At 40.4% G+C, this 24,418-nt stretch overlaps 1 protein-coding gene across 16 annotated transcripts in view; it reads left to right on the forward strand.

Moving 5' to 3' along the window:
• TTLL5 (tubulin tyrosine ligase like 5) overlaps positions 1 to 24,418 on the forward strand; it is a 296,525-nt gene that overhangs the window by 32,756 nt on the left and 239,351 nt on the right. For all 16 annotated transcript variants that reach the window (XR_009223721.1, XM_058567405.1, XM_058567407.1 and 13 more), the window contains 6 exons: positions 237 to 319; positions 7,380 to 7,449; positions 7,930 to 8,014; positions 17,314 to 17,415; positions 19,232 to 19,323; positions 20,072 to 20,179. Coding sequence is in view for 15 of the 16 variants with exons in the window: in XM_058567405.1 (XP_058423388.1) it covers positions 237 to 319; positions 7,380 to 7,449; positions 7,930 to 8,014; positions 17,314 to 17,415; positions 19,232 to 19,323; positions 20,072 to 20,179 (540 nt within the window). In the remaining variant the exon portion in view is untranslated. The remainder of the gene's footprint in view (positions 1 to 236; positions 320 to 7,379; positions 7,450 to 7,929; positions 8,015 to 17,313; positions 17,416 to 19,231; positions 19,324 to 20,071; positions 20,180 to 24,418) is intronic.

Below are 24,418 nucleotides of genomic sequence, written 5' to 3' on the forward strand. Positions count from 1 at the left end.
GTTATAAAGGCAATTTTGAGTTCTCCTCTTCCCCCTCTCTCTCTCTTTTTGTTTTTATTTTTAAGGCTAGTCCAAAAATACAGGTTATTTTAGCTGCTGCCCTGCACTTAGAAATTTGAAAAATTCTTTGGGTACCTGGGTAGATAACCATTGCGGAAATTTAAGATGATAAACTCATGTCCCTTCTTTCCCTTTGTTTCTCTCTCCCCCTTTTTATCTCCCAATATTTTGAGCAGATTCATATTCAAAGGACCGGGGACCTTGGATAGTAAAACCAGTGGCCTCTTCTAGGGGGCGGGGCGTCTACCTGATCAACAATGTAAGTATGCGGCAGATGGCAACCTTTCTCCTTATGTGTTCTTCCCCATTCACCCTTGGTCCAAGATACTAGTACAGTTCCTTTTCATTAAGAGCAGATGTTCCTTTCTGAAATCTGCATTCAGAAGTATGGGTTCAGGGTGGGTATGAGTTGGCTACTGTTCACCTTACTGGCAGTAACCTCTTCTCGTGCCAACAGTTACTCTATGGCTATAAAGTCACTTGATCAGATTTTAGGGAAGGGCAGGCTTTGGTGTCAGCAGAAAAGGTACCTCTTTTCTGCTTTCAGCATACTGTTATGTTAATTCCTCAGCACTAAGAATTGATTGGTAGCATACACATTTAGTTTCTATTATGAGCAGAACTGTGGGTTCCTGCCCTGAAGGTCGTGAAGGAAATTAACCTTAATTTGATATGGCATCCTTGCTGCTGCTTCTGCTCCTTCCTCCTTTCCTCCCATCCTCCTCCTCCTTCCCTGCCTCTCTTCCTTACTTCCGTCCTCCCTCCCTCCTCCTGCTTTTCCTTCTCATCCTCTTTTTTCCCCAAAAGTCATCAGTATCTTGAATCTTTGCGAAATCCTCATTAAAAGGTGTTTTTAAATTGAATACATATACAGAGTGAATAAAATAAAATCTCAACTCTAGTCTCACCTTCTAGACTTACAACAGTAGTTAGTAACTTAATATGGTTGACTTACCTTTCTTTTTTTCTCAACTTTACATTGTATTTGTTAATTTCTAGTTTGATATTTGTTACGCACATATCACCTCCTATTCTCCCTTCCTCATTCCATCTCTAAATTTGGTTACTTTTTATTATTTTTTTATTTCAAAGGATTATAACATTTACATTCTCTTCGATAACGATGCTTCATTTTCTCTGCTTAAGAAGAGGAAAAAAAAATTTAAACTCAATAGAAGCTTTATAGCATTGGAATTCTGAAATTTAACCAGTATGTAATTAAGCCTGGGTCTCTTTTCATTCTTCCTCTTGGACCTTTGGTTGGACCTTTCAATCTGGAAACTATTTTTCTTTAGTTCAGGGAAAATTATCCGTTTTTTTTGTCTTTGTTTCTGCTTTTAGAACTCCTTTTTGAGGCATTCTGGGTCTTCCTTCCTGTCAACTTTTCACTAATTTTTCTTTGTCTTCCCCATCTTTATCTTCTGGATCACCAGTTTGAGCTCTTATCTGCTTTATTATTCATTCTATCCTACTGTATTTCTTCTATATTGGCTTATCATAGTTTCCAGAAACTCTTATTTTCTGATTTGCCTTTTTCTTTTTTTTTTATGATAGCCTTTTGTTCCTTAATGGATACAGTTTGTCTGCTGGTCTTTCCGAGGATGCTTTCTGATGACCTTAGGTGTTGCGTTATATTCATGAACAAAAGACTAGACTGAAATTGGCAGCTGGCCTGGGTTTCCCCTGCTGTTGTGTAGGACTGCTTTGTTTCTCTAAGAGCTTCTCTCTGAATGAGAGGCTGAAGGTGGGTTTTGTGTAAGGGAAAAATATGGGTGACATTACCTTAGGTGGACATGGGTGAAGAGCCTGCCCCTTCCTTCCCCCTCACTAAAATAGGGCAGGCCTTATTGTGAATACAGAGGAAGATTTTGGTAATTTCCCTCTTGGGAAGAGCTACCCTTCCTCTCCTTTCTCCTTTGTGTCTGTTATAGGGATGGAGGGGCCTCAAGTTCATCTCTTCTCTCAGATCCCTATACCCACCCAAGATGTCCTCCTGAGGGTGTCATCATTAGGTTTTATCCCGAGGGCAAAAGCTTTGGGTGTGGAGAAGGCCCACTGGCCTCACTGTTGTAATTCTTGTTCCTTGGCCCACTCCTGCTCTTCATGTTTGTTCATTACCAGCTTGGAACTTCTCAGAGGGCTCCTTGAGAAGATCACTCTTACCTCAGATATTTGGGGCTGGGCCTTCCTCTGCTCTGTTTTCTCAACTTGATCCCATCTGCTTTCTATCTTTCAGGATTTCCTTATACTTTTGGTCTGTTCTTGTCTCCTTTACCTGTTTTCTAGACTTGTTATCATTTCGTTCTTTTAAAAATATCTTTTCTGTCCTTTTAGTGGGACTCGAAGGGAAGAGGGGGAGGTGGCTGTGTTGTGTGTGGTCAATACTCCATCTTAAATTCCCCAGTTCTCTTTTCACATGGTCTGAGCTATTTCCTGTATGTGCAGAAACTGACTTTCTGAGGGGTCTTTCATATTGGGAAATCCTTAAATTCAGTCTGGACTAGAAACTGTACAGTAAACACTGGCAGCCAGACCTTTTGTGCTGAAGAAACATAGGATCTAGTTCTGATACAGCAACTACTACAGCCCCAGGCTGCAAGTCCTGTTACCTGGCCCTGGGTCATGCTGGAGGCCTTTTAGCCTGGGTCTCATGTGACCCTGGCTATATGGGCTGTAAGGCCCTGGTCATATGCCTTGGAACTCTCTTTTCCTGTCTCTGTTCTGACCTTGGCATGAAGGCTCCTGTCCGACAGCTTTTCCTTCAGTCCCGTGCCAGGAGCCCCAGTGTTGTTTGAATCTCATAGACGGCACTAGTTTGGGTTTGGGTTTCGGCTGCCAAATGGAATTGCTATTGAAAGTCAACTGTGGTACAAGTTTGCTTTTTATTTTCTTAGACATGAGTCAAAAAGAATAGGATCTATTCCCAACTCATCTGGGACTTTTTTCTCTTGGAATGCTCTTTTGCCCTAGTGATTTGTTATTTTAAACCCAACATCATAAAGAATAGAAAAGTTAAACTTTCCTTGGTGGGGCTGAGAACCCCGTGGGTGACAAGTCTTGAGAGAATGTGTTTGGCAGGCTCTCGTCCTCCCTCCCACCCCTCCCTGGGCTGAATCCCTTGAGACCCCCTGCATAGATCAAAGTACTTGGCAGGACCCTTTGCCTCCCCCTCCCCCTCAGTGAAGCTTTGGAATGAGTCTGATTCTTTGAGGTATTTGGTGAAGGTGCCAGACAGAAGCCTGGGAAGATGCCAGCAGGCACCGGGGGAGCTGGCAACATGTGGACATAATGGGAAAATATTCCCATTTCACTCCAACACTGGAATTTTATCACCTTTTACCCAGACCTACAAACCATGTAGTTAATCCTCTTCTCTCTCTCCTTACATACAGGCCTAACCATCCCCTCTTTTCCATACCTGGATCCTTTCCCATGGAATATGTGACCCATTAGCCAACGGGATGAAGTAACTCTTTCCAAGGCTGCTGCCTGCTTTCCTCTTAGATTGGAGGGGGACTGGGGGGAGTGCTAAGGCAAAGGGTCTATGAGCAGAACTAATATGAGTGGATAGGGTGTTGGGGGGGGCGGAGTTAGGTGTGAGGCCAAATGAAAACATCTTTCCCTGTCTTCCCGCTGGAGAGAGAGGGCCTCTTATTAAAAATTCCCAATAACAGTCATAACCTTTTGGAAAATATCTGCAAATAGCAACTTTTACCATTACACGAACAGGATAAAGGATAGAAAAAAGCATTACTTTTATGTAATACTGAAGAGAGAAGTGTGAGCTCCTACAGATGGAAGCATCTCGGCCAGTTGGGTAACGGGGTCTCTTAATGATGTGCTCTTTAACTCTAGAAATACAGCGTAAAGGAACAGAGTTGTGTTTGCTCCAGCTCCTTCAGTAACCGTTGACTAAATGCCATATTTTCTCAATTTAGTATATTCAAATCAAGGAGGGGAAAGAGCTGCTGTTTTCTGATTAATGTATGAATTTGATTATGGAAGTCAAATTTAGTCATCCTTGTCTCACGCATTATCCACGGTAAACACAATATTAGTAATTTCCCTGAGATTTTGAAGTATCAGGAGAGTATTTAGGTCACTTTAGTCATGCCTGTATTTGTGCATATAATTCTGTACAGCTCTCTTGTTCCTATATGTTTTTGTTTTGTTTTGTTTTTTTTGTTTTTGTGAAGAGATGAGCCCTGTGCTAACATCTGCCAATCCTCCTCTTTTTTGCCGAGGAAGACTGGCCCTGGGCTAACATCCGTGCCCGTCTTCCTCCACTTTATATGGGACGCCGCCACAGCGTGGCCTGACAAGCGGTGTGTCAGTGCGTGCCCGGGATCCGAACCGGCGAACCCCGGGCCGCCGCAGCAGAACATGCACACTTAACTGCTTGTGCCACCCGGCCAGCCCCTCTATATGTTTATATGTTGTTTTATGTTTATGTTTCTATCTTATGTGCTCTCTATTTTTTCCCATTGTTCAACAGATATTTAGGGAGCCCTTGCTGTGTGCCAGGTGCTGCCACTTCATAAAAATAGAGACTTTCTCTTAATCCTTATGTATCTTCATTATAACTCAGTGCATTGCTCTGTGTAGAATGGCGGGTGGCATGCTGTGATGAATGCTGCTGAGTTGTGGAACTTAGTAAGTAGAACCACATAGATGCTGTTGGGTTGGCAGTAATAATAACAACTATTTCTTGAGCATTTAATATGTGCCTACCACTGTGCCTTCCAAATATAATCTCATTTAGTCTTCATAAGAACCCTATGAGGTGGTTCTGTTATTTCCTTAGTGAGTGGTAAAGTCGACTGTAACCCAGAGCGTACACTCTTAACCACTGTACCATTCTGCCTTGCAGTAACTTAGCAGATACCATGAGCTTTAAGATGTTTTTAAAGTTAGAAAAATGTTTTAAAGTTAGAAAAAAGAATGTTTCCAACTTTCCCAATAATTCAGATTCTTGCTTTAGTATACTTTGGAGGGCAATTTGAGCTTGGAATTGAAATCATTTAAAATGATTTAATTGGGGATTGATGAAGAGGGAACAGGCATGAAGATATCAAAAGGCTTTCATTAGTTACTTATCAGTATATCACATTACACAAATAAACTATATCCAAATCATTTTTTTCTTCTATGAGCTTACAGTCTAATTCCTAATGCAGATAGAAGTGAAAGGGACAGACTTTTGAACAAATATTGAAGTTACTTAAATAATGTAAGAGATTATGTTATGCATCACTCAAAGGACAGATGTGTATGATGAGGAAGGGAAGAGAGGGAATGGGCATGGACACTAGATGTGTAATGCAGTGAAGACCATCATTAGTGTATTCTCTGGTTCAGAAGAAAGTTGGGTGGTCATATGTCCGTTGTAGCCTATTGGTGTTACTCAGTAGGAAGAGAGCTGCAATGTGTAATTTTAGGTTCAGAACACAGCCTACAGCTTGCTGCTTTGTACTGTGCATCAGTTCTTAGACATTAAGCTGACTCAAAATAGACCGTACTTGTGAGAAACTGATCAAGAAACCTAAGGGAGTCAGGAAGTGGTGTGAGTGATTGAGTCCATGCGTATGAGTCAGTACTGATGTTGTGGTGTCCACATGGTGCATAGAAGTGGGTTGTGACAGTTGTGTTCTGAGTTTGAGATCGCAACAGTGGGAAATGAGAGGGGAATCTCATTACTGTGACTCTGGAGTTGCTCATTGTGGTTGTGTATAATATGCTGGGTCACAAAGTTATCCTTCTTCTGTGATAACTGCAGTATTTGGGATAGCAAATGCACGTTATAAAGACAGACTTTTGAATTTGGGGGACAATTATTTTAGGTCAGAACTTTAGGGAAAGTTGTGAGTAGTACTTAAGAGTTGAGCCTCTGAGGCAGACTGCCTGGATTCAGTGCTGCTCTGCCACTTATTAGCTGTGTGACTCTGAGCAAGTTCCTAACCCTCTCTGACTCCTTACTCATCTGTAATATTTGGATGATGATATACCTACCCAGTGGGGTTGGGTGAGGATTAAATGAAATAATACTTGTGAAGAATTAGAACAGTGCTTGGCACGTAGCGAATGTTCAGTATGTTTATTAAATTTTATTTTTCTTTGCAAATGTTAATGGTTATTTCTGTTTCTGCTACTGTAGCTATTATCATCACAGTAATTATTATGGCCACTTCCTCTTTTGGAGTTCTTTTGTCCTAGATAGATTGTGCTGACTTCCAGCTGATTTCCCTGTCTTAATCTAATCTCACATAGAGTTGTTCTATTCCAGATATTTTAATCTTACTATTAACTTAATCAAGAATCCACAGTAATTTCTTGCTTCCCACCATGTTCAATCTAAACTTCCCTTGCCAAGGGTTCAGATCCCTTAGCCAGTGGGGTCCCTCCCTCCTAATAGCCTAACCGAACCTTTCATCATTTCCCAGTTCAATCTTTTAGTCCCAGGTCAGTGAATCTGCCTACTCTCCTTTCTCCTGGACTTTGTGCCATCTTCCCATGATGGCCTCCTTTCCTTCCCTCCATGTGCTTGATGGCTTTCAGCACTCACTTCTGTGCCTGCTCTTTCCAGACAAGCCTGCCCTGACTGGTCCCCTCTAACTGGTCTGCACTTCCGCTCTGCAGCCTCACATCTTGCACTGGCAGATATGCTGCTTTGTATTCTTTTAAATTATATATTTTGCTGTCCCTCTACCTAAATATTAAACGCTTTGGGAGTAGAGCTTCGGCTCTGCAAAGGCAAGAATTGTATCTATTTTCTTCATCACTGTATTCCCGGTGCCTTATACAGTATCCAACAATACTCATAATTATTTATCCTATAAATGACTCTTTTTTCATCGAGAAAATCTTTAAAAGATCTAGTTCGGTCTTTGCATACAGTTTTCTAAGCACCTTGATGAAAGTCTTCATTTAAGAATAATGGTAGTATTTTAAAATTTCCATCATACTTTACATTTGGGAGAAAACAAGTTTTTATTTATGTTTTAAGTAGCTTTTATTTTCTTGGCATGTAACTATTTAACATCATGTATGTAAATCTTTAAAGCTGTTTAGGCTGTATTTTTTATGTGAGAGGTGCTTTATAGATTTATTTTTTACCCCATTGTAATTGGATACCCACAATGTTTATGAAAGTGGTGTGTTATGTGGCCAATTAAATATATGGGTGGCTCGGAGGAAAGTTTTTCTTAAGAGTTTTAGTTTTCTGCGTTATCATTTCTAAAAGGTTAAGAACTTTACTCCCTTATTGTAAGTTAGGATTTCTTTGTGTTTCTACCCTTTCATTCTTTCTCTGTACTCAATAGCCAAACCAGATTTCCCTGGAAGAGAACATCCTGGTCTCTCGTTACATCAGCAACCCCCTGCTCATAGATGGTGAGTTGTTAGGGCCTCGACTAGATTGGGCTGGATCTTGCCAAATTTTTTTGATGTTTTCGTAGTCTTCTCTAGTAAACCTTGCTTAAGCTGGTGTGAAATTATTGGTAACTGTGGCTCCAGAAATGATGCTGGTTCCTTACCTACCTCATAGGATTATTTTGAAGATAAAATGAGATAATAAAAAAGGAAATGCTTTATAGGTTATACAATAACAAATATATACGAAATTGTCCAGTACATATATATATCATTTCTCTCTCATTATATATATATATGTATATGTATGATTCTTTCTGTCTCATTTTATATTATTATATTTTATATTATTTATCCTCAAAAGGCAAGGTATGTGGGCAGTCTGTGTTTTGTAGGAGAGGAGGACGGTTCTTTTTTTCATATTTGTTACATTGTCCTGTTCATTCTGTAACACAAAACAAATGCACTTAGTTTTTCCTGTGAATCCAAATTTTTTTCTAGATTTCAAATTTGATGTGCGCCTCTATGTGCTTGTGACTTCCTATGATCCTCTTGTCATCTATCTCTATGAAGAAGGATTGGCTAGGTAAGCGACTTTTTTAGGGGGGAGGGTGTTTATTAGAGTGGACCCATTAAAGAGTGTATTAAGATCAGGTGGTTTCTTTCTGTTATGTTCAACTCAGGAAAATAGAGTGTACCAAGATAGTCTTCAGATTACAGAAATCAGTGTTATTAGTGTTATTACTTTACAGTCCCATTTGCATATCCACACATATGAACAAGCATGTGAATGTAAACATATGCCTTTCCCAGCAGGGATACAGGATCACATCATATTTTCATGCAATGGCAATTGTTTTGAAAACCCCAGGGTATTAAGATAATTTGCCGTGGTTCTTCACAACTGATCTAGAGAGAAAAAAAAATCCTACCTTTACTTCTTTGTTCTGTATCAGACATTTATTTTAATGCTCACAACAACCTTATAGTTGATGCATTTTTGCAGTTGAGGAAACTGAGCTTTAGAGAGGTGAGGGAACTTGAAGTCCGTTTTCTGAGATCTCCCAGCTGGTTGGTAGTGGAGCGGGAATCTGAACTCATAGATCTGACTCCAGAGCTCCAGGCCGGAGCTGTTTGATGCCCTCTTGTATTTAGGAGACATTAGCTGCTTTATTTTATTTTATTTTTTTCACCTGCAAGTAATATACTTTACACTGGTTATATATAGATTATTCTGTTTTTCTTGAGGTACTTTTTAGGTTTTAAGGTAATGTGACTGACTTACAAAATTAAGTTCAAGTTATAATAATTTAAAGTTTTCTTTCCCATAGCCACAGGATTTTACAGGTGACAGTGTTTTCACAGACTCTTTAAATTGTTTAAAATAAGTATGTAACTTTGCTATGCTTGTGTTCTTTTCCCCCACAAAACTTATATATAGATATATATTTACCAACTAGCCTGCCCTGCAGTTTCTTTTATGCATAATGGCCTTAGAGAGCATAGCAGTTTAGGAGAGGTGGTTTGCATCTGTGAGCAGTCGTGACAAGCTCAAAAGCATAGTTTGTGTTTCTGTATTTTAGAAAATACACTTCAAAGACAGGAAATACCATGGATAAAAGAAGGCTACCTATTTAAGTATAGGTGCTTTGACACATATTATTGTACTCTGACAACTGTTATTTTAGAATTGTATTTTAATTATTTCATATACTCAAATTTTTTGATTCACCCTGTGACTGGAATCGGAGGGTGAGAGCAGGCTGAACCAATTCTAGCTGGCTGAACCATGTCTTCCCTTCACCTCTAGGTGGCAGTGACAGCATTTATAAGCCCTGTCATAGTCTTAACTAAGATTTATGAGTTTGTGCCCTGGGAACACTGGAGGCTGCTGAAGCTCCCTAGTTCTGGCTTCTTGTTCCCTGAAAGTTGAGGAGGGGGAAAACGAAAAGATTTCTCAGTTTTTAGGTAAAAGGCAGAACCAGGCATCTGGACACAAACTGACTACCAACACTGATCAGATTTTCATAGGAAAGAAGTTTTCTGTAGTGTTTGTGGACTTATGTGCTCTCATGCTTTGAAGTATAGAGGTAAAAGCTGAGTCCCCATATTATCTAGAACAGAAGAAGGTGAAATATATCCCTTACTTCTGCTCAGGTATATAAGGTGCTGAGGATTTTCCATTTTGTAATTTGAGATGCCTCAGCTTTCCCTCTTGTGTATCATGATCCCTCCATCCTCCTCTTTCCACTCATCCTCACCCCAGCTTGTCTCCTGTACCCCTCTTGGGAACTGATTATGTCCTACCACAAATTGGACTTCTTAAATAGGGAAAAGATATCAAGGTTATGCTCACTGTTTCTCAAGGATATTATGCCAGTATATTTTGTATATTATTCCAAAGACATTTCACCCACAATATTAGTAGCCCTCTCTATTGGTAAAGTTTGGCCTAGTTGTAAGACCTCAGTGGTTCAGATGTGAAATGAGAGCAATACCAATGTTTATTATGGAATTTACTGTACATACACAAGTTCTTTTGCTGGGTATGTGTTAGAAGTCAGAATCCACTAAATTGGGTAACTCTCTTCTTTTGCCTCCAGCAGCAACTGAGTATATATATTAAAAAAAAAAGAAGGGTGTTCTTTCTCAGAATAATTAGGAAGAAAGCTTTTTAAAAGCTCAGACCAAACTGAACCAAAAAATATGAATTTTCAGGGCTTTGGCTCGTTTTACCTAAAAGTATAGGAGCATATAAAAGCTTTTACAAAAGGACAGTACGTTATGACAGGCTGTTGGCCAGAGGCCTGCCAGGGTACGTTGCTCTGCACAATAACTCCCATGTGCCAGAGTTCCTGTGTCTTAGCTCACTGTGTATCCTGGCATTCATCTGCTTCTTTTTAATCCTCAGAATCCGCTTGACTGTGTCATTACATTCAACAATAGTCTATAGCATCTCCAGGTCTGCAGCCTCTACTAATCTTGGGTCACGTGTGTTTTATGTAGACATTACTGAAAATAATCAGTTTGGGATGAGATCACTAGGCCATTTTACTTTGAGGCTCAACAAGGAAAACCATAATCTTTCCTAAAGAGACAGAACTGGCAGCCAATATAATTGGTTTCCTTCTTTAGAAAAGAAGGGTCTTATCCCATATCACTTCTGTTTTGGGCTTCAAAATGAATGCTTAGGTGACAGCAAGATTGAGTTCATTTCACAATACAGTTTTGGGAAATGGGCATTTTGTGTAAATTCTTTACCTTCTTAAACTTACTAAAGAAAAAACCTAAATGGTTTTTCTAATAATTTCAGTTGTCCTTGTTGTTTTATTCACATAAGAAGTAGGAAAACTTATTATTTTCTTATACATAGGAAAAATATTGAGATTTTTTTTTTTAACAATCTTGTCTTTCTGGTATTTGGGTCCAGTGTTTTGCCCCATCCCACTTTTGAATTTCACAGGTTTGTTGCTCTTTTGCGCCAGCAGGGGACACTCACTTTCCAGAGAGAGGTGCCATTCGCTACCAAAATGGTGTGGGTTCTTTTTCCTGTCAGAGGTGGAATCCAAAAAGACTTTGTCCTGGATTTTACAGTTTTAGGTGGATCCAATATGTGGTCTAAATGATTTGACAAGGCCCTTTTTGAGACAAAGCTAATAGCCAAATTTTCACTGAAACAGGCAGAGTAAAAAGTTAAAAAAAATTAAGACAAAACTGAGTTGAAAACCAAATGTGTTGTCAGAGACCCAAAGATAGGTAGCACTAGCAAGCTGGGGAAATGAAAGTGCCTGTCCAGGGACCTGGGAGAATTCCCCCACGTGGTGGAGGAGGAGGAGAGGACGCTGAGAAGGCCCGGTCGGGGACTGCCTTTTTTCTGCCTCAGCCATATTATTCAGTGGAAGTTCAGAAAAGACCCAACAGCATTTGTAATGCCTTTCCCTCCTCCCCACCCCCAGTTCCTTCTTCAGTAGCCCTCCTTGCTAATTAACACTGGCTCCGCAGGGATATTTACCTTTTCTCTGCTGGATTCCTGTGGTTTTGAAAGAATTCAGGTACTTGCTGGTTGCCAAGGAATTGAGATTACCTCACAGGCTGCACACTGTCCAGAATCTGCCACAGCAGCAAGAGGGGGAAGAGACACCAACAGGGGGGAGAAAGCCCTCTCCGGTGCTCAGTGTCACCCTCCCTGGCAGGCCCTCACTGTTTGTGAAGTTTGAGTCATTTCTGGCTCTAAGACAGGGGATCAGGCTGGTAATCCCCTCCCAGACGGCTCCGGGGGGCGCTGCCTCGTCACTGCGGCACTTTGGCAGTCTCCCGGCTGCAGCTGGTTGACAGCAGATCAGAGAGCTCGTGGGCCTCTTGTTCTCTTCCATGGGATTTTTCTGGGTCAGGCCAGGATGAAACCCAGTGGCTCCTGGCAAGGCTGCCTGAGGTGCTGTCTCTTCATCCTCCAGGCCTCTCTGGCTCTGAATAGCTACACCTGCTGAAAGATAACTCATGTGCCACAGCCAGGGTCTCAGGGCTGGCCTCCTCCTTCCTTTGTACATTTGTAGTGAATGTTTGTGAGAGTCTGTAACTATCAAAGGAGGCGGGTAAGTTCTGCATCTCAACTCTCTATGACTCTGTCGATGGTGTTGTGTTCTTAGAAGAACAAAATAATTTTTGAATGGGGGAAGAGAGTTTAAAAGATCCCACTGACTCTGTGCTTCCCTTCCTGTTTTGGTTCCAAATTGGGAAAGTTTCTGGAACAAGCAACTCAGGTGCAGTTTTAGTTAATGCTTATCAAGCACCTACTATGGGTCTGACATTGACATCCTTCTTTCACAAAGACACTTGAGTATTAGACAAATTGTTACCATTGTCTTGATTCTCAGTGAGAAGCAATAGAAAGCAGAGAGGAAGTGTAGCTTTGGATTTAAGAATTTATTGTCAGAATAAAGATAATTTGTATGTTTCAGTGTGGTTAGGAAAAAAAATGGGCATGTAGTTCTCTATTCATCAGTAGGCTGCGAAATAGTACCCAGGGTTGCAGATTTGGCACAGAAAGCAGAGCTCCCCCTCCTTTTTTCTGGCTTAAAGGTCGAGGCTATGAAATTCTGTCATGAGAGCTTTTCCTAAATCTTGATTTCATTAAGAGGGAGGTTCAGACTCAATTCATCATGTAAATTTCAGTATGTTAGGATAAGTATTTGCAAACTTGGTCCTGGGGTACCTAGTAGAGAATTACCTCTTTTAGGTTGTTGCTAATACAGAAACTGTGTTGAAGCTTTCAGACCTAAATAGAATGAAATTTGATATGTGAAGGTCTAAATCAACGGTCACAAACCTAAATTCTCACAAGGACATTCACTGAAAAAGTTGGCCAAGTGGACACTGGAGAACTGGAGACCACATGTCCCACCCAAAGGACATTTACTATTCAGTGCCAGCAAGTCATTGATATGTGTTGGTGCTGTGGTCGGAATGTTTATGTCCCCCCCCCAAAATTCATATGTTGAAATCCTAACCCCAAAGGGATGGTATTAGGAGACGGGGCCTTTGGGAGATGATTAGGTCATGAGGGTGGAGCCCTCATGAATGGGATTAGTGCTGTTTTATAAAAGATGCCCCAGAGAGATTCCTCACCCCTTCCACCATGTGAGGACACTGCAGGAAGGTGCCATCAATCTGCCTGCATCTTGATCTTGGACTTCCCAACCTCTAAGAACTGTGAGAAATAAATTGCTATTGTTTATAAGCTACCCAGTTTGTGGTATTTTGTTATAGCAGCCTGAATGGATTAAGACAGGTGGTATTACCAGATCTTCTGGTTTTTAAGGAAAACTGAAAAATCTAGATTTTTATTGAGAAACTTATTTTTCGTTTTTACACTTTTAATTTTGAAACTATTTCAAACTTATAGAAAGAATGTCAAAATAGCGTGAAGAATTACCTTTTACCTTTTGTCTAGAGACCCCATTCAAATTTTGCCAATTGTTCTAATACTGTTTTCTATGATGAAAGAGTCCAATCCAGGATATACGTGTTATAATTAGTTGTCTTGTCTCTTTAGTCTCCTTCGGTCTGGAACAGTTCCCTCAAGTCTTCCCTTGACTTTCATGATCTTAGCATTTTTGAAGATTAAGGGCCATTTTGTAGAACATCCCTCAATTTGGATTCGTCTGATATTTTCTCATGATTAGACCCAGGTCATGTATTTTTGGCCAGAATATCACAGAAGTGATGCTGTGTTCTCATTGCATTATATCTGATGGCACATGATAACTTTTAATGGTGTTTGACCACTTGATTAAGGTGGCGTCTGCCAGATTTCTCTACTGTAAGTTACTTTGTTTTCCCATCTGTAATTAATAAGTATCTTATGAGGAGATACTTTTGAGACCATGTAAAATCTCGTTTCTCATCTCATTTTCACCCAGTAATTTTAATATCCATTGATGTTTCTTGCCTGAATAAATTATTACTGTGATGCTTGCCAAATGATGGTTTTCTAATTTCATCATTTCTTTTACTTTTTTTATTTGGCATTTTACTCTAAGGAAGAGCTTTCTCTTCTTCTTGTTTATTTATTCATTTATTTATATATGACAACGTGGCCTCAAAGATTCCTATTTTATTTAATGGGTTATAATCCTTTACTATCATAATTTATTTTGATGCTCAAATTGTCCCGGATTTGGCCAATGGGAGCCCCTTTAAGTTCGCTTTTGTGTCCTTTTGACATGTCCACTCATTCTTTTGAGCACAACATGTTTCAGGCTTATCTTGTTCTTTCTCTGCCTCAGCCCTGGAATCAACCATTTTCTCCAAGGAGCACTGATTGCTGTTAATGGAGAGTAGTATTTAGAAATCAAGATCCGGTGCTAGGTATAGTCATTGCTCTGGGATGTCTCTGCTCTCAGGTCCTCACAGTGGACAGACCTACGAAATATATGTATGTGTATACATACATGTACCCATACATACACATTTACATTTATGTTTATTTCTATTTCTGTCTGTATATATTGAAAAGAAGGAATTTATACTAATACCTCCAATTCTAGTTCAAAACTACAGGATTCATTCTAGCTTTTTCCATTTCCGTATTTTTTTATCTCTCTTCTCCAACAGAGAGATCTGACTCCCATTATCTTCAATATATTTATATATTTACTCAGTTCCCTTCTATGTAGCCAATCTCCCAACCTCCTAGGCCACTGCCCCACTCAGATGGCCTCCGTGTGTGGACTTTGACCCCTGTGGGGCCACCACCCTACTTGGATAACCTCTTTGTACTGCCTCTGGACTGCCTTCCCATCCTGTCCGCCATCATCCTGTCCACATGGGCCCTGGCTGCCAATGGGCTGCAGGAAGGAGGGTCTGATTTTTAAATCTTTTTTTTTTTTTTGGAAGATTGGCCCTACGCTAACATCTGTTGCCAATCTTCCTCTTTTTCTTTTTTCTCCCCAAAGCCCCAATACATAGTTGTATATCCTAGTTGTAGGTCCTGCTAGTTCTTCTATGTGGGACGTCGCTTCAGCATGGTTTGATGAGCAGTGAGTAGGTCTGTGCCCAGGATCCGAACCAGCAAACCCCAGGTTGCCAAAGCTGAGCACACGAACTTAACCACTGCATCACCAGGCCGGTCCCATAAGGTCTGATTTTTAAATGTTGGCCAAGTAATTCAAGTTTTTAAAAAAACACCTTTGTGGGTTAATCAGAACTTGATTATTAGGCCAGATCTGAGATTAATGGGACCTCTGGCCTAGACAATAAGAAGAAAATGTTGGGAATAGTGGTCAGAGATGAATATGGTCTACTTGATATGGATTTTAGTGAGAACCATAAGATCTTCCTGGGTTAGGGGAAAAGATGAACATACACATGTAACATTTATTCCATGTGGTCTCCTATGTTCCCCATTGAGCTAAGTGAAATAAAGAATGTAGTACTTTTGCCCTTTTAGGTAACTTTTCCATTGAGCTTAAGTTTTTTGTTTTTGTTTTCTCTAATTCTTCCTTACTACTGCTTCGTATGCTTTGTAGAAGCCCACTTTGTGACATTAATCATCTTATCCTTGCTGAGGTTCAGAATATAAATGCCCCAGCGAAAAGGAAGAGTAGGAAGGAGAAAACATTTTTTAGAGATGCAGTCCTATTGAGAAAAGGAGTGTAGGAATGACAGATGTGTTGGGTACTAGGTTACAGTTAACTGCCAGGCTTTTGCCAGTCTTTTCATGTTGTTGACCAAATTAGATCAGGTACTCGTATTGAAAAGAGTTGAAAAACCTTTTTCTCTGAAGCAGAACCTTTTCCCTCCTTCTAAATCATTATTGTTTTGGGGGAGAGATGGCAGGAGGTATGTCACTGTGAGGTAATGTCTGGTTGAGGAAGGCAGCCCCTGTGGGGCCTACAAGGGCCCCCTTTGCATTTCACAAGAATTCAGAGAATGACTGTCTCCTGCTTGACTGGAGAATCTCTGTGGAAGGAAGATAGGGATGTATAGGCAAAGTTTACTCTCAGTGGAGTGACGTGGCTAGAAGTTAGGTGATAACTACTGGAAGTTTCTGGAAAATCTGAAGTCCTTCTCATGCAGGGACAAAATCCTCATCAAACTCTTGTCACTTAGCCATACGTGCCTGGTCAACATTTTCTCTTTGTCCACATCCTTCTTCCTGGCCTCATGTTTGTTTATTTTACTTTTGGGGGCTTTTTGGTTTTTTTTTCACTTTTCTTTCGTTGGCTCTTGTGTATTTCTAGTACAGGGAATTAGGGAGCGAGATAGTGGGTGGGTGAGAAGAAATAGAGAAGAGGAAAAATTTTAAATGCTGCCCTTTAATGTGGTAAAAATTCATGTTGACTTCATAGTCTGAGTAAGCATATGTAAATAATTTGTAAATCAGATGAAAATAAACTTGTGGCCTTCCAGGATTTTTTTTCACACACTTGGATGTGCCTCTTGGGAAAACCACTTTAGTGAAGGGTGATACGGTTATACTGGTATGTAAACAGGGGTTGATATTTACCATAACCATTCGACTCGAGTGTCCTTTTGTTGATGTTGAGCATCACTGGAAAGTTTTCTCTTTCCCTGGTTACTTCCTTCAAAGGCACATATATTTTATACTTTGGTCTTCTTTTGACGATAGTCCAGGATATCAGATTGCGGCCCTGTATTCAGTGGGCTCCATGTTTAATCCCTCCGTCTTTTGCCTTTATTCCAAATTCAGAAATTGGTCTCCTGCATTATGCTCATATTTATGCTATTCTGCAGACCTAGGCTTTGTCTGCTATTAATTCTGCCATTATTATTTTCTTAAAATGAACTTTATAGGTCAGTGCTATTATTTCTATGGATGTGAGTTCTAAGTCTATATATTGTCATGCTGTCCTTCTTTCCTTTTTGTTTAGTATTTTCCTAGAATGCTCTAGTACCAAGTACTGTGTAGGCGCTCAGTAGGTGTTTCTTGACCAGCTAATGCCCCATCATCCACAGCACCCTACATATAGTTTCCCAGGTTGTGAATAACGCTATTTTCATTTTTCATCCTTTCTATCGTTTTAAGTTTCTATATAAGAGAGCAGCATCTTGTTTGAGAACATGGATTTTGGAGTCATTGTGATTTTGGGGCAAGTTGCTTAATCTTTCTAGGTCACATTTTAGTTTTCGTATCTATTTTGAAAATTAGATATAATATTACGTACTTTAGAGAATTGCTTTAAGGATTGAGTTAAATGCAATATAATATACGAAACACTTAGCATGGGGATTGACACTTATTAAACACTCAGTATTTGTTAATGATGTCACCCTCCCTTTATTAATATCTCATCAATCTTGGGTTCTAGCCTGTATTCCCTTGAAAACCTGTTCCTGGTGTTTAACCTATGTCTTTTCTATCAGGTTTGCAACCGTGCGATATGATCAAGGAGCCAAGAACATTCGGAACCAGTTCATGCACCTGACAAACTACAGTGTGAACAAGAAGAGTGGAGACTATGTCAGGTACTGGCTGCACCTGAGCCAGGAGCCAGAGAAGTCAGTCTCAGATGCGGGTCTTGTACAAGTGGAAAGTCAACATGTTGCTCTGGAGGAAACTTTGTGTTTATACCATGTAACTTACAGAGAGCTGTCAGAGTCATTTAATGTAGTTTTGGGGTATATCTGCTGCTGCTTCTCCATTGCTTGCCCAGTTAGAGTGTCAACTTGCTCTACCAAAATCTACCTTCCCAGGTTTCCTCTTCCTCATCGTCTTCCCTTACTTGACTTAGGGGTGGGAATTTAATAGGCATATGGAACTTTTTAGAAGTCAAGAAATGAGGTCATTTCAGCACTTGGCAAAATGTACCAAAAGCTTTAAAAATATTTGTACCCTGTGACCTGGCAATTCCATTTCTAGGAGCTTAACCTTAAGAAATAATGAAGGATATACACACAAGATCAGAGACAAGAATGTTCATCACTGTACGTTGTCAGGTGGAAAAAGCATATTACCAGACACTACATGCCATTTAATTTTTTTTTTTTTTTTAATATATAAGATAACTTAAGCTGTTTGTTTGCGCTGAAGGGGGAAAAAAGAAAACTAGAAGGATATATACTAAAATGTTAGCAGTCCTTAACTATAGTGAATGGGATTATGGGTGGGTGATTTCTGTTTTCTTCTCTGCTTTTATGTATTTCTTAAATTTTTCTAAAATAAATACTTGTATGATCAGGGGGGAAAAAGTTAGGAATAAATTAAAGAAAGAAAGAAATGAGGCCATCTCAGACAAGGATTCAGTGGAAGGGAGTACCAGCCCAGCTGTGTGGAAATATTCTTTCTGCTCTGTTTTCTTTCATCCTGATAATTTTGCCAGAAAGTGGAAAAATAAAAAAGAAACCCAAACAGTTACTTTCTCCTCAGACTAAAAATAGGTGCCTAGAAGGTCCAAGGAAAGAAAGAAAGAAAGGAATCTGGAAGTGATGGCGTAGGTGCCAAAGCTGTATAGATTTCATTGAGTGTCCTGTGACTAATGTTTGGAATTGGTTGAAGATATCATATCCTTCACTTTGGAAAATGAGCAAAGATGCAGCTGGTGGGTGGTGGGGGTGGTGGTAAGGAATAGGGGGCAGCTGCAAACACAAGTTCCAGACTGCAAGACCCTCCCAACAGTCATGAAAGTCTGCCCCATTTGCCACTTTGCTGCTGTGCTGGTGGTGTACTTCATCACTTTTATTGTCACTCTAGTGTGTTTTCCCTTCCATGATAACTCAAAAGGTATCAAAAAAAGCTGTGTCTACTGCTAGAGAGGAGGGAGCTTGCTTCAGGTGGTAAAGCAGTTCTGTGCTGGGTTAGTTCATTAAAATGCTACACTAGATTAGCTCACTAGCCCTTTCAGACTGAGTTCTGGTCATAAAATGACATCAGAGGTTGTTTTGTGGGCTCATGTGACATTTACCTCAAAGGCTGGGTTTGTATCCACAAACATTTCAATCTATTAATGTATTGTAACCATTCTTAAATTTGTTTATATTCTTTCACACATTTCTTTTACTCTTTCATGATGTGTAATTGTTCAGTTAAGGAAGAATTTGCCACCTTCTCCTTTAACCCCTGCCCCCCCAATAAGGCAAGCTATATACATTTTCATTTCAATGGAAGAAATTGGTGCAAAAGGGTATATGACAAAAAGGACCAAGAAAAAGTGGATGAGTGGAAGTCAGCAAAGGGAATGTTTTTCTAAGGACTTAAAAGGACAAAAAGGCTATTTGTAAAATATCTTATTTCCACAGCCAGGCCTACTTGCATATGTGACCTTGATCCATTAATTTGTTTTAGTTGTGATGACCCGGAAGTGGAGGATTATGGGAACAAATGGAGCATGAGTGCTATGCTGAGGTATCTGAAACAAGAAGGCAGAGATACAACTGGTGAGTACCGGGACTTGTTCCTTTTTGACTTCTGTTCTTCTTTGTGTAACTTTACTATTGTGTCACCAGGAGTTACTTTCTCTAATTCTAATAGGGTTGATGTCTAATGGGATCATTGTTCTTGGTGTTAATTTTTCCTGCCCTTTACAAGATGGAGAACAGGTTTTCTATGACCCCCGAAATCCCTTTTCTTGTTCCTAGTTTGGAAGGCATAACTTTTTCCTTTAATCTTTAGTGAATTTATGCTTCTTGGATGTTGAACTGCTAACTAAAATACTGTCAGCTTTTTATATAACAAATTGTCTGTCTCCATATTGGTCCTGAGTTCAGATTTTTCTAAGTTAATCTCTCATTCATTTTGCTGAATTGGAGAATGGGCAGTGTCAAGTTTGAGTACAGGGCTTGGAATCAAAATGGACACTGTAGTTGAGCCTTGAGCAGAATGGGTGACAGTGTGCCAAAAGGCCTCTCTCAGTCCACAAAAGCAAGGGTGAGAGGAGAGAAGAGAAGTACGGCTCCTTTTCCATTCTGTCTTTTGTCGTGAGAGGCCACTTGAGTACATCCCCCAGCACCTGCATTCTAGATGTGTTGCCCTATTCACAGATGTGTGTTCTCCTGGATCACCCATTCACAAGACTGCCACATAGACATTTTTGAGTGCGCACACATGCTTTATAATTACATTGTGTTCTGGAATCCAGTCCTTCTAATCCATGCATTATAGTGTTTCTTCCTTTTTTTTTTATAGCGTTGATGGCCCATGTAGAAGACCTGATCATTAAGACTATAATCTCTGCCGAACTAGCTATTGCTACGGCCTGTAAAACCTTTGTTCCTCATCGCAGCAGTTGTTTTGGTAAGGAAACTCAAGAAGCTTAACATGTTTTATGAAAAGGGCCTTGGGAAGTTGGGATGGCATCCTGGGGTAGGCAGGCTTAGTGATGCTACAGGAGTAAGAGGTATGTGGTGGACTTTTATTTCTTTCTAAGCTCACGTAGCATGTGAAGATCCTACTAAGAGGACAGTGATGAACTTAGCTGGAGGTCCCGTGAGGACTAACTAGCTTTCTGTGTGGGGAGCAGGTACTGGAACTAAAGCATGGGTCTCTTTGTCAGAGTGCAATCAGAAAAAGTCTGCAACGGACTGTACAGGAATCCAGCTCTAACAAATATATTCCAGAGCTCTTTGGCAGCCAGACTGGGAACTGTTCCAAGAAGCTCTGGCTGGTACCAGTATGTGCTTTCTCCCATTTTCTGATGACTCCTCCTTTTTGTTTTACTCTTCTTTCTAGTGGGTTCCTCCCCCTCCCCCTCTCCTTCTTTTTTCTCTTCCTTTTCCTCCTCCCCTCTCTTTCCCTCCCACCCCTAACTCTCTGACTGCACAGAGAAGGAGTAAGAAATAGTTCACAGCTACTGGATCAGGGAACTTGTTGCCTCCTGACCCACTGGCTGTGACTGTAGCAGCAAGGGTGCCTGCCTACATTTGCTTTCTGTGTGGATGAGAACTCTTTAGCGATTGCCAATATGAGTGTCCCTGAAGTCACAGAGGCTTTCAGCAGGTGTTAGGCTTTGCTAGTAAAACGCACTAGGGTCATTGATGGGAGGATAATTCAAGTAACACGGTAGTAAGGATATAAGAGTCATGGCTTGCTTAGGAGTCAGGGGAACAGGAAAGTAAAGAACATGGGCTTTAGATACTGAGACTTAGTTTGATACTCATTTGCACCCCTTACTAGTTTTCTGATTTTCAGCAAGGCACTCTAATCCTATTTCCTCCACTATAAAATGGCAGTAATGATGGTACCCGCCCACTAAGAGTACCATGAAGATCAAATGAGATAATGCATGCAAGGCGCTTGGCACAGTGTCTGGCCCTTCATTTGTACTCAATAAAAATTATTTTTTTGTTATTTTTATAATTAGACATTATAGTTCTTGATCTCTTTAATGGATTATCATAACAGTCTGTACTTGAGGTACACTAAACAGGGAAGCGTTGAGACTCTGAATAGAAGATGGTAGATACACGAGAACCTAAAATTATATGGGAAAAGAAGAGGTTGTAATATCTTTTTTTTTTTTTTTTTTGGTGAGGAAGATTTGCCCTGAGCTAACGTCTGTTGCCAATCTTCCTCTTTTTTTGCTTGAGATTAGCCCCAAGCTAACGTCCGTGCCAGTCTTTCTCTATTTTGTATGTGGGTTGCTGCCATAGCGTGGCTGACTTGTTGTATATGTCTGCGCCTACTATCTGAACTCGTGAACCTGGGCCGCCAAAGCAGTGTGCAGAACCCAAACACTAGGCCATGAGGCTGGCCCCTGTAATCTCCTTTTTAAGTGCAAATATGTTCATGGCTTCTAAAACCCTTAAATGGCTCCTTAGGCTTTTTAGTAAATAGAAACTGGATATGAGTTCAAGCCTTCTAAGGATCTGACCCCAGCTGACTTTTCTAGAGTTCCATTTCCCCTCTTACACCTTATAATCCAACTATACTACTGAGCACTCCATGGCTTTGTGCCCCTGTTGCAGTTCTGCTATCTAGGAAACTCTCCCCTGTCTGCCTTGCACACTCCTGTTGATGCTCTGAGAGCCAGCTTGACACTGCCTCTTCCAGGAATCCTTGCCTCACCAAGTACCCTGTTGTGTCTCCTCTCTCAGGCTGTTCTGTACTTGTTCCATTATATTCTCTTCCTATCGTGCTGGGATGCTGTGTTTCCACATATACTTCCCTAGTAATCTCTGAGCTTATCTTTTTGAATTCTTAGTAATCACTGTGTCTCTCTTTCCCCTCTTACCCTATTTTTGCCAAACCAGACCTTTCACCATCACCCTGGCCCTCCCAGGTCCTTTCCTTTGCCTTCGTACGTGCTTTATCCCGTGTCTGAAATACCTTTCTCATGTTACTTTACCTAACAGATTACTGACATCTTTTCAAAACAAAGTCAAGTATCACTTCTTTGGTGAAGTTTTTCCTAAGTCTCCCAGCTGGAGTTAGCCTCCATCCCCACCCCAGCACTCCGCTCATAATCTGCAGTGGTACCTGCATGTCATCTGGTACCCGTTTATGTGTCTGTCTCCCCACTGGACTGGAAGCTCCTTGAGGACAGCGACAATGTCTCACTCGTTTCTGCCCCTTGCGTGCACAGCAGCATTTTTTGCTATTAGAGGAGGTTCAGGAAATGTTGCTGAATGAATGACTGGTACTTGCTTTAATTGCCTTTTGATGGCCTGGCGGTTCGCTTCCCGGTGGATCTGGTTTGATAAGGGCCTAGAACTCTTAGAATTATTGCAAACTGAGGAGTGGGCACGGGCAATATAACTCCAACTTCAAAAACCTTATTAGATTAAAAAAATAAATGAAAGTTTCTTTTCCACATTGACTTGGCTCTTATATGAGGTAAATTTCTGGTAGCTTTTAGTGTAAAAATCTTTGTTCTAAAAACCATCACAAGCTTTTCTGAATGTTTCCTTCTCTATTTTGTTTTATTACCTGATTGCCTTTTGGAAGCTTAAGAATTTCTTGAACTTAATGGCAACAGAAGTTCCAATGTGAAATAACCAGTGACTTTCCCTGACTCAGTGAAACACCCACTAAGTCCATTTTATCAGCCTTGGGTCTCCTTTCCCCCTCTCTTTTTATGTTCAGTTTTAATAAACTGAGTGCATCTGGAGTTTTTTAAGTTGTTGACTGTCTTCTTGGCTTTTGTGGTTCTAATTCCACATCCTGTCAACCCTGGGATTTTGTGTGCTTCATTAACCTCCCGTCTTCAGATATGATTTTGTATACGTGTGTATATTTCTGTGAATCTCTTTTCCTCCCACTGATTCCTAACCTCCCCTGGGGTTTAAGTTAACGGAATAAGCTGGGTTTTTTCTTTTCTTTTCTTTTTCATTTGTTTTAGAGTAAACAGGAATTGAGAGATTCCCAGAAGAATTTGGCTTGAACAGAGCATTGGTGCTTTTAGAGGAAGCCAATAGTCCAGTGAGGGGGTTCACTTTATTGGTTGTTGTTTCTGCCTTTCCACGTTGTGGATCTTTGCCAGGAGCATTCCGTTACTATCTAAGTGTTTCTGTCCTATGATTTCTTTCCCACCCTACCATCTGTAATGTCCAACTATGTTTCCAGGTACCTTCAGTATTCCCATTCATTTGTTTACTTATGCATTTAACTTTTTTCAGTTCCTGCTGTATGCAAAGCATAGACTATACGAGTTTGTTCCTCTTAAGCTAAATTTTACGAGGGATGATATATACATATACCTGCATTGTATTATTAGCATTTAAATGTAGACTTAGGAACCTTCACAAACTATCTGAAACTTCGCTGTTTAATGCTTTTTCATAGATTTGTACATCCGGAGAGGACCTCAGAGAATAATTAGTTTGGATAAAAAAATTGAGACCCTGAGAAATTAGGACTTTTGCCCCAAGTTCTAGAGCTAGTGAGTGAGAGAACTCAGAGGAAAGAGACTCAGCTTGGAGAAAAGGGGTCAGAAGATGCGTTTTGGCAAGCAAGTCATCTTGATCATAGGACTCTTGATTTATAGAATTTTTGATGCCTTTCCCAATAAAACAGATTTTTGACAGTCTAATTTTCACTGCCTTCAAGTTTGTGAAAATGTGATGTCATGTGAAGTATATGCTTAAACAGCAACCCTTTAAATATGCTTAGGAAATTGGCACTGTGAGATAACTGGCTGTGAGAACAGCTTTTTTGACTAGTTGGAGAAAAACAGCCAAAAACAACAGGATGTTAGCTGTCCTTTAAAGATGCTGCTGCTGACAGGGATTTTATCTATGTGTATGAGGATGGCTGAAGTGACAGGCCATGACGCTGGTCCTCTCCAGCCTGGGATCATATGAACCAGCTGTCATGCCCCTTGTAAAATTGATGAGGCTGGCCTTGTTTAGGGCAGAGACCAGTGACATCTTTGCTCAGGACAAACCATGCTCTTTGCTCAGGACAAACACCTCTTCTTGTTGAATGTATGCTGGTTTGGCCTTTTATTGATATTGATTTAGACCATTTCACAGGGTAGGCTGCCGTTCTTAAAGGGAGGACGTCCATAGATATTTGTTGAAGGAATGAAAGCGGGCA

This window comes from Diceros bicornis, chromosome 24 (genome assembly GCF_020826845.1).
Source record: "Diceros bicornis minor isolate mBicDic1 chromosome 24, mDicBic1.mat.cur, whole genome shotgun sequence".
NCBI classification, from domain to species: Eukaryota; Metazoa; Chordata; class Mammalia; order Perissodactyla; family Rhinocerotidae; genus Diceros; species Diceros bicornis.